Source organism: Schistocerca americana, chromosome 1 (assembly GCF_021461395.2).
Source record: "Schistocerca americana isolate TAMUIC-IGC-003095 chromosome 1, iqSchAmer2.1, whole genome shotgun sequence".
Taxonomy (NCBI): Eukaryota; Metazoa; Arthropoda; class Insecta; order Orthoptera; family Acrididae; genus Schistocerca; species Schistocerca americana.
In genome coordinates, this window is record NC_060119.1 from 605,179,219 (window position 1) to 605,193,043 (window position 13,825).

At 35.6% G+C, this 13,825-nt stretch overlaps 1 protein-coding gene across 8 annotated transcripts in view; it reads right to left on the reverse strand.

The window, feature by feature from the left end:
• Positions 1-13,825, reverse strand: part of LOC124607049 (histone deacetylase 6) — a 325,114-nt gene that overhangs the window by 48,989 nt on the left and 262,300 nt on the right. For all 8 annotated transcript variants that reach the window (XM_047139236.1, XM_047139241.1, XM_047139228.1 and 5 more), the window contains one exon: positions 10,341-10,499. In XM_047139236.1, coding sequence (XP_046995192.1) covers positions 10,341-10,499 — 159 coding nt within the window. The remainder of the gene's footprint in view (positions 1-10,340; positions 10,500-13,825) is intronic.

Consider the following 13,825-nt stretch of genomic DNA (forward strand, 5'->3'; position numbering starts at 1 on the left):
CACAAGCAGCTTTTTACTATACTTCACCCCTACCCTGCTATCCCTCTCGCTCCACTCACCAGACTACTACTTACCCCCACCACCCAGGTTGCTTCTCCCATCATCCCATCATGTAACGCCGCTCGCAGTCTGGCCTCAGCAGCCAGAGACAGTGGTCGTGTATATGTGTGTGCTTTTTGTCTAATTCAGAAGGAGACCCTTTTGGCCAAAAGCTTACTTGTTTGACAGTCTTCATCTTGTGCCTTCTGCAACTCAGCATCTCCACTACATGGTGAGTAGCCATCTATCATTTCTCATCTTACAGGGATTGAGAAAAGGTGGACAAGAATATTTCATTCTTACAAAGTGAATCACGAAGTTCAATACGTGTGATATAGATATGGAAAAAACGCTGCTATCTATATCAGTAAACCACTATCCCAGAACAATGTAACCAGTTGCAGGTTGCGTAACCAGAGAGTTTTATTGGCAATAAACATTTGATTTTTAATATTTCACATAATTATCAACCAAATTTAACTATTTAAAATGTGGTGTCTTGAGGCATGGTAGCTGACGGGGCACAAATACTCAGCCTACATTCATCCAGTATTTGAGAATGAGAGCATGTAGTAACTACCAACAAACTTTATAAATTCAGACATTTCGTAACATTTTTCTCCCTTACATGGTTGAAGTCAAATACGTAACACACTAACTCATTTCCAAAGTAATTAGACATTTGAGGCTGTTTTATATGAAGTGCATCCAGAAGGTAAGTTCACATCATGTCCAGTGATGGCACAAGTTGTCGGATAGGACTGTACATGCACAGGAGTAGAGAGTAGGTATGTGGGGATAATGAAGTGCAGTTTCAGTCTCGTGACAGCAGTAGATACCGCACAGTGCTAGAATAAAATGGCTGCTCTGATACTGTCTCCCACCAACTGCAGAGTTGTGCATTTATTTCTGCATGCTCAGAAACAATTTCCAGCAGAGATCCATCCCCAGTTATCCCACACGTATGGACACAACTTTACGAGTGACGATGTTGCAGGCAATTCATTGAAGGACAAACCAATATTCACAATGCAGATCACAGTGGCCGACTGTCCCTGGTGATACCATAATGGATGGGAAGTGTGCAGTATGCAAATTTGTGGAATCAGCATTTCACAATTTCAAAACTCTCTCATCAATCCTTCAGATGTCTCACTCACTGTTACACGAAACTGTCTTCCTGGTGGCTTGGTTTTCATAAAGTGCATGCAAGATAGGTGCCAAGGCAACTGACAGACACACAAAACCAACAGTCTGGCCTCGGCATCAACATTCCTAAAGCAGTATGCAGAGAAAGGTGACAAATTTCTCAACCACGTTGTCACTTTGGACGAAACGTGTGTAGCATGTCACACCAAAAACCAAACAGCAATCCATGCATTGGCAGCGTTGTGGTTCACCTGTGAAGACCAAATTGAAGCAGATAGCCTGTCAAAAAAATCATGTGAAATGTCTTTTGGGATCAACGTGGTGTCTTGTGAGAGTTTTTACTGCAAGGAGAGACCGTGAATACTGATTGCTTTTGTGAGACACTGAAAAATCTGAGAAGAGTGATCCAGAACAAGAGATGTGGGATGCTGACAAGGCTGACAAGAGGCAATATGATTGTACATGATAATGTCAGACACCATAAAATAATGCCCCAAGAAATGTGTTGAATCAGTATGGAAGAGAAATCTTCAACCACCTACCCAAAATCCCCAACCTCGTCCCTAGTGGCTTTCATCTTGTCCATCTCTTGAAGTGATTTCTGGTAGGAAAACATTTCCACAATGACGGTGAGGTGCAGACTGAAGTACCTTCATGAATCTGGATGTTGGCAGCAGACTCCTATGATACGGGCATATAAATAATGGTGCATCATTGTGTTAAATGACTCAACAATGGTGGTGTCTATGCTGAGAAGTAGCCATTGAATCTACACTATGTGATCAAAAGTATACAGACACCTAGCTGAAAATGATTTATAAGTTCGTGGCACCATCCATCAGTAATGCTGGAATTCAATATGGCGTTGGACCACCCTTATCCCTGGTGACAGCTTCCACTCTCGCTCGTATACGTTCAACCATGTGCTAGAAGGTTTCTTGGGTAATTGCAGCCCATTCTACACGCATTGCTGCACTTAAGAGAGGTATCAATGTCGGTCGATGAGGCCTGACACTAAGTCGGTGTTCCTGATCATCCCAAAGGTGTTCTATAGGATTCAGGTCATGGATGTTATTGTCATGTAAACACTCCACCATAGGCCATGCGCAAAAGAACAGGTGCTCGATCATGTTGAAAGATGCATTCGCCATCCCAAAATTGCTCTTCAACAGTGGGAAGCAAGAAGGTGCTTAAAACATCAAAGTAGGCCTGTGCTGTGATATTGCCACGTAAAACAACAAGGGGTGCAAGCCCCTCAGCCCCTCCATGAAAAACATAACCACACCATAACACCAATTCCTCCAAATTATACCGTTGGCACTACACACACTGGCAGATGGCATTCGCCAGGTATTCACCATACCCACACCCTGTCATCAGATCTCCACATTGTGTACCGTGATTTGTCATTCCACACAATGTTTTTCCACTGATCAATCATCCAATGTTTACGCTCCTTACACCAAGCAAGGCGTCGTTTGACATTTACCAGCCGCTCAACCATGAAATCCAATTTTTCTCACCTCCCACCTGTCATAGTACTTGCAGTGGATACTGATGCAGTTTGGAATCCCTATTTGATGGTCTGGATAGATGTCTGCCTATTATACATTATGAACCTCTTCAACTGTTAGCAGTCTCCGACAGTCAACGGACGAGGACGGCCTGTACGCTTTTGTGCTGTACGTATCCCTTCATGTTTCCACTTCACTATCACTTTGGAAACAGTGGACCTAAGAATTTTAGGAGTTTGGAGATCTCACATACAGACATATGACACAAGCAACAACCAATCACCTGATGACATCTGAAGTACGTGAGTTCTGCAGAGCACCCCATTCTGCTCTCTCACAATGTCTGATGACTACTGAGGTCACTGATATGGAGTACTTGGCAGCAGTTGGCAGCACAAGGCACCTAATATGAAAACATATGTTTTTGTGGGTGTCCAGATACTTTTGATCACATAGTGAAAATTTTCCAATAAATATTTATTACTTAGTGATGTCTTTGTTTTCTATATTGGTCATCAGAATTTACCTTCTGGACACACCTCATAGGTGATAGTTTGATTGTTTAAACAATCAAGGATTTGCTGGAATATTTTGAAACATAATGTCTGAAAAGTAAACAAGCCATACAAGTGATGTGCATGACATAAGGGCACTGTTCGTGAGGCTGCAAACATTAATATGTGGATGCGAGATTTGTGTGTGTGTGTGTGTGTGTGTGTGTGTGTGTGTGTGTGTGTGTGTGTGTGTGTGTGTAACAACAGCAGCGTCATTCCATATCAAATCACCCAATAAAAAATAAATTTTACACCCACCTCCTTAGATTTTCATGAAATTCGGCTCAAATGGTTCTAATACCATCCTGACAACACCTGCAAATTTTTTTTTGCTGTATCTCTTATAATTTTTATTTTATAAATTTTTAAAGTTTTTATGTTTTGCGTTTTCCGAACCTTAGGAAATGGTAAATTTAATTTGTATTCAAAACTCTAAATTGCTTATCTTAAAAACTCTTTTAGATGACATCATGAATTTTTGCAGCAAGTTTATTTATTATACATATTTGAAGATAAAAATGATACTATTAAAATATATTAATATTTTCTATATATATATATATATATATATATATATATATATATATATATATATATATATATATATATTTTATTTTTTTTAACGGATGTTTTGTTTTATAAGAATTGCAATATCTAGAGTCTCAGACCTGATAGAATGCTCAAATTTGTTTTAATTTACTCTTAAACATATAGGCTACTTGGTAAAACAAAAATAATGATGGCTTTTTAACATGTTTATTAATTATAGTAGATTACATTAGAATTATGTACAAAGATAGTGTTCTTACAACACTTACGTATAACCCAACTGATTGCTTGAAACATTGAATTTTTTGAGTAATTTTGTCTTTTTAATAAACATTAATGCTGATTCAAACTGTTTTTCCACTTCATCCAAGAGCTTTCAGTTCTTTTGATACAGTCTTTTTTGAAGTAATACATTCTTCCAGTGCCGCTTGTTTGAGGCGCGTCTACTATACAGACTATGTGCTCCAAAGGCACTATGCAAGAATCTTCTCTTTCAGGCCAATAAAAGATGCAGCTGGTCCTGAAGGATGTGGAAATAGAATTTCTGCATCTTCTTCATCATTGAATATTGTTTTTACGTGTCCAAAGTACCAGTTACCATCATGACTTGCATGGTTCAACACGAACGCAATCAGAAGAAGAATGGAAAGAAAAGACTAACGAGGGTTTTACACTATCTGTAGTCCTTCTAATTTCAAGGTTGTTTGTTGGAAGTGGTTTGAAGTTATGAAAACTTTTTGTTCCAGGAATGGTTCGGGTTGCTGAAAAAACGTTTTTCTAGTTTTAACCATAGCAAATCAGCTTCTTTTTTGACAATAAAGTGAAAATGAATGTTTTCAATATTTTTTTCACAAAACTTGTACACATCGATTGCTGTCATTATTTGTTCTTCATCTGAAAGCTGTAGACTGGCTTTCCTTAAAATTCTTTTAATAGTTCCTCCTAGGCCATCACAAATTGACTTCCCATGACGTGTTGCAAAAAAAGAGTGTTGGGCCTTCAAATTAAAGTCTCTCAAGTGTGCCCAGCACAACCATCTGTAAAGTAGTGAACTGAGACAATGTCAGTATGATGTAATGACAGCCACTTTGTAATTTCTTTTGGTACAAAGTTAACAAAACCAGTGTCATGTTCTTGGTCATCACTAATAAAACAGTGGTTGGAAACAAAAACATTGTTTACCTCATTTCCTAGGAAAACTCCAGCTGGGTGTAGAGTACAATCACCTCTAATCCAGTGGAAACTTTGGATCTCATTTTGTATAACAAAGGAATAATTTTCACTGAAATCCATCACAATAATTGCTGTTTTGGGTGGTGGGTCTTCTTTCAATCTTTTAAAGGCTGCTGATTGGGATTTTGCTATAAACAAGTATGGAGTGAGCTTTTCCAATGACCTAACCAATAAAGAAATGTAGTCTTCAACACTGATAGACTGTTTGATCATTTCTGCCCTGTCTGTGTTAACCCACTGACTGATTACAATTTCTTCTTCTAAATCATAATCTTCACTTAGTTTTTCAATTAAGTACTCAGTTAGTGAAGCATTTGCAGGACAGCTGTCGCAATGATGTAGCGTGCAGTTTTGGTTTTCCGTGTTTCACACAAGCATCTTAATTAGCTCTTTATAAGATTCTTCAATTTTCACAGCATCCAATAATAGTTTAACATTCTGGTGGATACTGCATACACACACAGTGTGTGCGCCTGCAGCACCAGCAAGGATACACCATTTAGGTCTCAAGAAACAAAATTTTGAAAATCCTACTTCTACCTCGCGATTATCCCATTTGAAAGAATAATAGTGTTATCTCAAGTTACACAAAATGAGTCTTTTTTGCACGTACACATTTTTTTTGAACACTTACTTTGTCTTTTGTTCCAGGTAGCACTATGGAACTTTCATCCTTTTCATAAAAATCTGTTACAAATCTTACTGTATTTTCAGAAAGAGTTTTACCTTTTTTTGGACCAGGAGTTTCCAAAATACCCTTTTCAGATTTTAGCTTTCTAGCTTGTCGCACCATGTACTCACTTACATTAAATTCTTTCATCACTTTATTTCGACTCCAAGAATCTGGAGCCAAGGTCAGAATCGGGATTTTTCTAGACCTCCAACAGATGACATCTTCTCTTTCATAAGAGAAATCATTACATCAAAATCCTTTGCTTTCTCAACCACACTTGTATCTTCTTCGTCATCATCAGAACTTGGTGCATCATATTTTAATGCTTTTGAAACCGCCTTTTTTGCAGTCTTTTCAATACTACTAACCTTCCTTGTAAAATAAGACCCTTTACTTTGTTCTGACAAGCCATGAAGCTTTATCGGTGTTAAACCTAAATTATCAAGAGCAATGTTTGTTTGTACGAGGGATTCATTTTTGGATTCCAATGATTCTAATTCAACCATGACTTCATCATCTGTTTCACTTTCATTGATTTGAACTCTTAATTTTTCCTCACAAAAGTTACAGCATGTTGAGCAAAGCTTTTGTCCAGGTTTTATGCTACTATTTTTTGTCAGTAATTGTTTAGAAAGATCCAAGCCTACACTTCTCAACGACTTTTGATGGGCTTTTAGTGATTTTTTTTTTTTTTTTAGTGGGACTACACATGTTGTTTGATACTTTTCAAAAACATTTAAAAAGTAGTAGCTGTGGTGTGAACATATATTCTTAAATTCACACAGATTAATTCCAGATAGTAAGTGGATCAAATTTTTTTCTTCCTCACTCAATTCAGGTACCGGATGTAACTTTTTTGTAGTTTTGTAGGTTGTTTGGAAACAGTCAGATTTTTTAAATAACCCTACACTACAGGTTTGAATATCTGACATACTGATTTCACTTTTGGTCTGATTACTGTTCTGGTTACTTTTATAGGATATTGGAAAAGAATCTCTGTAAACTAAGTAACAGTACTTACTGAAAGTTCGAATAAACTTAATAAAATACTATCCAAGCACTATTTAACACTGTAATAATTTTTTACTTCAAAACACAGGAATAACAAAACAAAATCCAAGCATATTTTGTTACTCCAAGAAGACAAAAAACTTATTTTTGGTGTCTAAGTCACTTGGTACTTTTTATTTTTAAATTATAATTAATATTATTTAAAAAATTAGATAACTATTGAACAGGTTAAAAAGCCAACATAATTTTTCATTTACGTAATAGCCTATACAATTAAAGAGTATTTAAAAATAAATTTGAGCTTTCTATCAGGTCTGAGACTCTAGATATTGCAGTTTTTGTAAAACTAAACAACAAAAAAAAAAAAAAAAAAAAAAAAAAAAAAAAAAAAAAAAAAAAAAAAAAACCAACAACTACTTGTAATTTTTTTTCATTTGGAAGATTTTAATATATCTTTATGGTAATTTTTTTAACATTTAGATATAATACACAAACTTATTCCAAAATTTCATACTGATATCTTGAGTATTCTTTAACACACAAATTTTTTTAGTTGTGAGGACACGTTTAAGTTACGATTTCCGACTGCTGAAACAACGCCAAATCTAAAAACTTTAAAAATTTATTTAAAAAAAACTATAAGAGATAGAGCAAAAAAATTTTACAAGTGCTTTCAGGATGATAAAAGAAGTAATTGTACCAAGTTTCATCAAAATCTGACATGGTTGGTGTCAAGGCCTGGGTGACTTGACATGGAATGACCCAGCACCCTACTATGGAAATCTGTTCACAGAGTTGCCTATCTGCAGGCATGGCTAATAAGATGCAACCATACAAAACATCTGCCCCTTAGTGATGCATTCTGCACCTATACCACAACATATATTATGAATTGAAACTTAGAGAGATACTCTGTCCACTGACACTTGTCATTAGTATTGCAGTTTTCACATTGTCTCTTTTGAAATGGTGGAGGTGCATAAAAATAACTAGGACCTGAAAATATGAATTTGCAATAAATGCGAACACAGATGCAAATTTTGCCTCAAAATACAAAGATGTGAAACTACCTAATAAAGACTGTTTCATACCTAACTGTAGCTACATGAATATTTTATTAGAGATAATTTAAATAGATTTATTTTCTGCATACAAATATGGAAAATGTAATCAATTTTCAGTTACTGGAACTACTCATCACCTGACGAAGGTAATCTACATAAGAACACGTTCACAAAATAGAAACCACAAGTGCGTGTAGGACTCCTGCTTTAATGGATCCATACAAACTTAATTATGTATATAAATAGTTCATTCATAGGTTATGATGAATGATTTTATGAATATCAAGATATGTTCCACAAATGGCCATATATTTCGATTGTGTTGGCTTAGATGCTTAAATTTTTTACATTTTCAAGAAAGTGTACACCTAAGTATTTGAAATGAATTTCAACTTGATACCATGACACATTCCTGAGAAAACAGATGGACAAACAGGTGAACAACAAAGTGATCCTACAGGGACTCCATATTTACCGAATGGAGTACAGAACCCTAAATACTGCACAAATGCAATTTATAAAGGTCCCTGAAAAGAATTAAACTTGTTTCTCAAATTTGCTGTTTCCTTTGCACGGGTTTGTAAAAGAAGCAAGTATATGCACCAACAAAGTTTATCAAATTTAACCTCAATTTTAAAGCAACTGTCACAAAAGATTTTGATACTACTGGGGATGGATATCAATTGAAAGCATTTCTTGCAATGTGTATTTAAAAATAAAAAAAAAAAAGGAGGGGGAGGAGGGTGTGTGTGTGTGTGTGTGTAGGGGGGGGGGGGGGGGGGGGAGAGACACGACACTGGTGCAGAGAATGGTTGAAATTGAGAGAGAAAGCTAATGAATGTGCATTAATATGCGACAAAAATGGAACACACACATCACCTGTGGAAGAAATTGAGAGCTTCAATTTTTATTTTATTTTAGTGCATTCCCATCTGTACATTGTACGATTTTCTTCTTAATGTGTTCCTGCCTAATATAAGGCTGAAAAAGATGTAATACCTCTGCCATTTTGGTACCTATCAGTGCACTTTTGTTTTTATCCGTATATTCTATTGGCTGTAGTTTCCACAATATTGTAAACCCATGATACGGTGAGAAAACCTCTTTCTCACTCAACATGTGTGGTGAAACATCACAAACAACACCAAACATCTTGTCAAATCAGCTATCAATCAAAATTCCTCTCAAAACATAAAACATCATCAGTGCTTAGCAAACACAACAAGCAGAGCTGCACTCCACCACATAGTATGGCAAACCGCTGAAGTTGACAAATTGTTTGTTTGTTTACAATTGCATAAAGAATCACATTGTGTAATGCAACATGGGACTTGGTTGTTGGACCTAGCATTTTTTAGAACACAGAAATCCGTACATTTGTCCACCAGCTGAAATGCAAAAGTTGGTGTAAAATGGCAGTTTCAGGTGGTGGTTATTTTGAACTATGGTTGTGTCAAATACTAGTCAAGGTTGGGCCTGAACTACCTCATTTATGACATTGTGAACCAAGGTATGCAACTGCACAGCAGCCATTCCTGAATGCTTTGTGTGCATTCTTTTCATATTTTGAAATGAATGAAGAGACCTGCAAGAGAGAGGCGGAGCTTTTCCCTCCAAACCATTCCTCTTTACTTCCAGCAGCCATAATTCTACTTTCTTTACACTCACGGCAGACTGCCAATTTACAGTATCCATACTCTGCACCACAGCAACCAGAGAACAAAATCTGTGAATATGTACTCTGATGAGGCTGAGTCATACTCTCAGTTCTACTTCTATGCTAAATACCTTGTCAGTCATGAAAGGTCAAAATCAATATTCTGCATTTATCAAATTGAGTGAGAATAAAGAAATCATGTCCAGAAACACCTTAAATCCGTGACATAATCTGTTCACTGGCAGGAAAATTTTGCTGCTTCTCAACCGAAAAAGCTTACATACAGCAAAAAGAAGAAAACAAGCAAAGGCCATTTCAGTGAAAAAAGCAAACATTCCAATACAAAAGCTCCACATCACTATTATTTTAAACAGTCAATTTCAAAATAGTGTGGCAATTTTAGGCATGTATCGTGACAAACTTTCAAATTTGTTCGTCTAATCATTTACAAAGAAAAATAATTTAGATGCACAATTAAAAGACACTTGGACATAAGCTTTTGGCCACAGCCTTCATCAGAAAAAGAAAGAGAAATGAAGGCTGTGGCCAAAAGCTTTCAACTGTGCCTAGTTGCAACTTAATGCGTCATCTTTATGGTAAGTAGCAATACATTTTTCCTCACATTTTTGATGTTCCAACCTGGAGTTTCCGCTGTTTAATAATTTAGATGCGAATTTTGCCAGAAATGGACCTAAATCTTGTGGAAAATAAGATACTACATTTCAAATTACCCTGTTACATTACAAATAACCCTCTACTTATGTGATCCATGTGGTACGAAGTTCTGAATACAACATTTTTGTAGTGATCAAAATAAACACATCTACACAGCTCACTGTACACAAGATGATAATAGTTTAAGTACACACATATATAAGTGCTGTGTTATTAACTTACAGTGTAACATTCAAGACAAATCCAATTCTCTCTTGTTGATCCACACTCAAGACAAGGTAGAGTGCAGTTTATACCACATGGAGGCACTTCTCTTACACGATCCAAGTGAGGACAACCAGGCAATGGCACAACAGCAAACATTTCTCCAGCCACCAACATCTGCAAAAAACATTATTATGAAGGCAATACTTCTGTATATAGCTTGTTTAGTTCATTCCTTTAGGCAATGTGTTCCTTAGAACCTGTCATGACGGACAACATTGATAGATGTGGAAAGAGTCAAAGCATACACTACGAGAAGCACCTGTATGCTGTACTAACAATTACACATCAATTTGTCTTCAAAAGACTATAAATCAACCAACTGAAACTAGCAAATACTGTTCCTACTTTAAAAAAAAAAAAAGTAGTTGCTTTTTCCAGTGATACAAAGTAGCCTATTTTACCAACATGACTACACTGATTACTAACAACGAATGACACTAACTACCTCTGTTGACAAGAGTTTTCTATTCTTGAACCAAGAGTTTCAAATTAGTACTTAAATTTTTTTTTTTTTTTAGTTTATTAGCTCAAGGCAAGGAGAAAAACACTTGGTGTGCCACAGATACAATACTGAGATTGAAGAAATTTTGTATTTATTATTGATACATGCTTTGAAATGATCAAAGTCAAGTGGCAAAATGAGTTGTGGAATAGTTTTCAGCATATAGATCATTGAAGCAGTTGTGCTGTCTGTCTTTTTATTCAAACAGTCAAAACAGAATACCATGCATTCATGAAATTATTTTTTTTACAGGGTTCATCATCAACAGAAACTCATCCTAACAACTGAACGTCAAAACAGAATACCATGCATTCATGAAATTATTTTTTTTTACAGGGTTCATCATCAACAGAAACTCATCCTAACAACTGAGAGTCCGAGATGGAATAACAATATAGATAGACTGATAGTCACCACATAGAGGAGGCACTGAGTTACAGACAGGCACAATGAAAAATAATGCAACAAATATTCAACTTTCAGAATAAGTCCTTCATCAGAAGTATAAAAATCACATACGTTCGAAGAAGCACAACTCATATACTCATGGCCACTGTCATCTTTGGGCACTAAGGTCCGACTGCAGTCTCCTTACAACCTGGAGATGACAGTCTCTCTCTCTCTCTCTCTCTCTCTCTCTCTCTCTGTGTGTGTGTGTGTGTGTGTGTGTGTTCCACTTCTGATAAAGGATTTAGTCTGAAAGCTGAAAATTTCTAGCATTCTCTTTCACTGTGCCTGTCTGCAGCTCAATACTTACTCTTTGTGGTGAACAGCAATCTACCCTTGCCACATAGATGAAACTTTATATGGAGTCTGTTTCTTCACTTTCAACAGTTATTAAATTTGAATGACCCAATGTAGTTGCACATTATGTGAAGAACGTTACAAATCTACACCAAAGTTATGATTTTTTTCATTAAGTTGAACCCTGTTCAATTAAATACAGCCACAACAAATGCTCACAACTAGTCAGCTGGAAGACAATAAATTGCAGCTTTAGCATAAATGCATTATGTCTTAGTTATGAAATTGATCAGTACATTGAAATGGTGAAGTGTTTTCCTGATGATTATCCTCATGGAGAAAGTCTCAAAATTGTAATCACTGAAGAAATTATCAAGAAAGTGTACAATATGGCAATGAATGGTTGACAGTAAGAGGTGTAAGGAAAAGTTGACACCATAAACATATATCAAAAGAAAATTACTGCAAATTTATGTGAAGAATGTACGTGGGCATAGTTCTTTCACAATAGGAACAACAGAACTAATGAATTCTAGTTAAGTGGAGTGTGTCTACTTGCTGTAATCCCACTCCTTCAATATATAATTTTTTTTCAATTTTCTTTTATCTTTTCTACACATAATGCATACACCATGATTACATATAATTCATACATTCTTATTCACAATAAAATTTGCTAAACTCGATTACTCAATGTATTGATTTCAGGCCAACAATGACAATAGTCAATTTGTGACTAAACTTGTGAATACCTCCTTTAAAAAAAATTAACATCCACCATTCTCTTCTTGCTAAAGAATGTATTATCTTTTCCTAAAACTTAGTACTTCAAATGTTATTTCTCATCAAAATTACATTTTAGAAAGCTCAAATCTTAAAATGTAATCTTTTAAAAAATCCAATGTTATTGCATGTCAGCCTTAAATTTTGTGATATCAGAAACGTAAATTTTCCTTGAGTAATATGTCAATTTATGAAACAGTTAAATTAGAGAATTAAGTTTCCAGAAAATTGTTGGTGGGCTTTGGTAGATCTAAGTGTGCACCAAAACTTCTGCCTCATACTACTGACTAATTATTTATACCAGTTTAAGAGAATACAGTTCATAGTTAAACCGATTTACTTCACTTCCTAATATGTTGATGTATTTTCTATTTTTATTTTACATTAATATTTAAAATATATGAGCTTTCTATTTTAACACTTTGTAATTTCTCTCCCACACACATCTTTTTAAATGGGCATCATGCATGAAGTTAGTAGATCCAGTCATTTTCCATCATTCAGTATGCACAGTTGTACGTCAGTCAGTTGGCAGCTAGCATTCAAAGAGGCAAGTTACTATGTTTGTTTTATGAACCATTTGTGAATTTTTGTTAGGCCACTCTTAAGCTCTGGAGCTTATTGATCTGTGTTGATAAATTTATGTAATTCATTACAAGCAAAGTGGTGATCATGATCATATCTGGTTGCAATAAATGTGAATGAAATGAAAAGTAAACTCAGCAGCGATGTGTTGAATTATTTAATAAGTATTTAAACACAATACAATAATCTAGAGATTATTAGGAGAAGAAGATATACGAGACTTGTGGTGAATCAGAACAGGTCAGCAAAGTTGCAATAGGGGATAGATTTAGGTGTGTTACGAAATTTTTACAATTTGTTATAAGTGAAAGAAGATCAATAAGATTCATAATAGAGAAGTTTTATTTAGTGCCACAAGTATGGAACCGTAATGAAAACTGTTCTCTTGTTTCTAGTCCACGACAAAATATTACAAATGACAAACAGTTCTTTACTACTAAACACACACACACTTTTGCACACTATTTGGCTAATAATCTGGATAAATTCAGCATCAAATTTTGATTAGCAGTTGTTGTGAAGCCAAATATCTGCTCAACAGGTTTATATATCTGGGAAAGGATGAACATCAACCACAGAATTAAACCCTTTCCAATATGTTGCTAAGAAGCTTGTGACACATCACAACGAATAAGGGTATTAGCTTTATTGGTACAGTGAAGCATATGAGAAAAGACACCAACTTCAGTAACAACATGAAAAACACAACTGGGTGAGACTACTGTGATGAAACACAATGAGACAACCTTGTTCATTCAACAACACACTAAAAATAAAAATTATCTCATTCTTAATACACTTCATTCTAGTGTAGCTCTTAGAAATG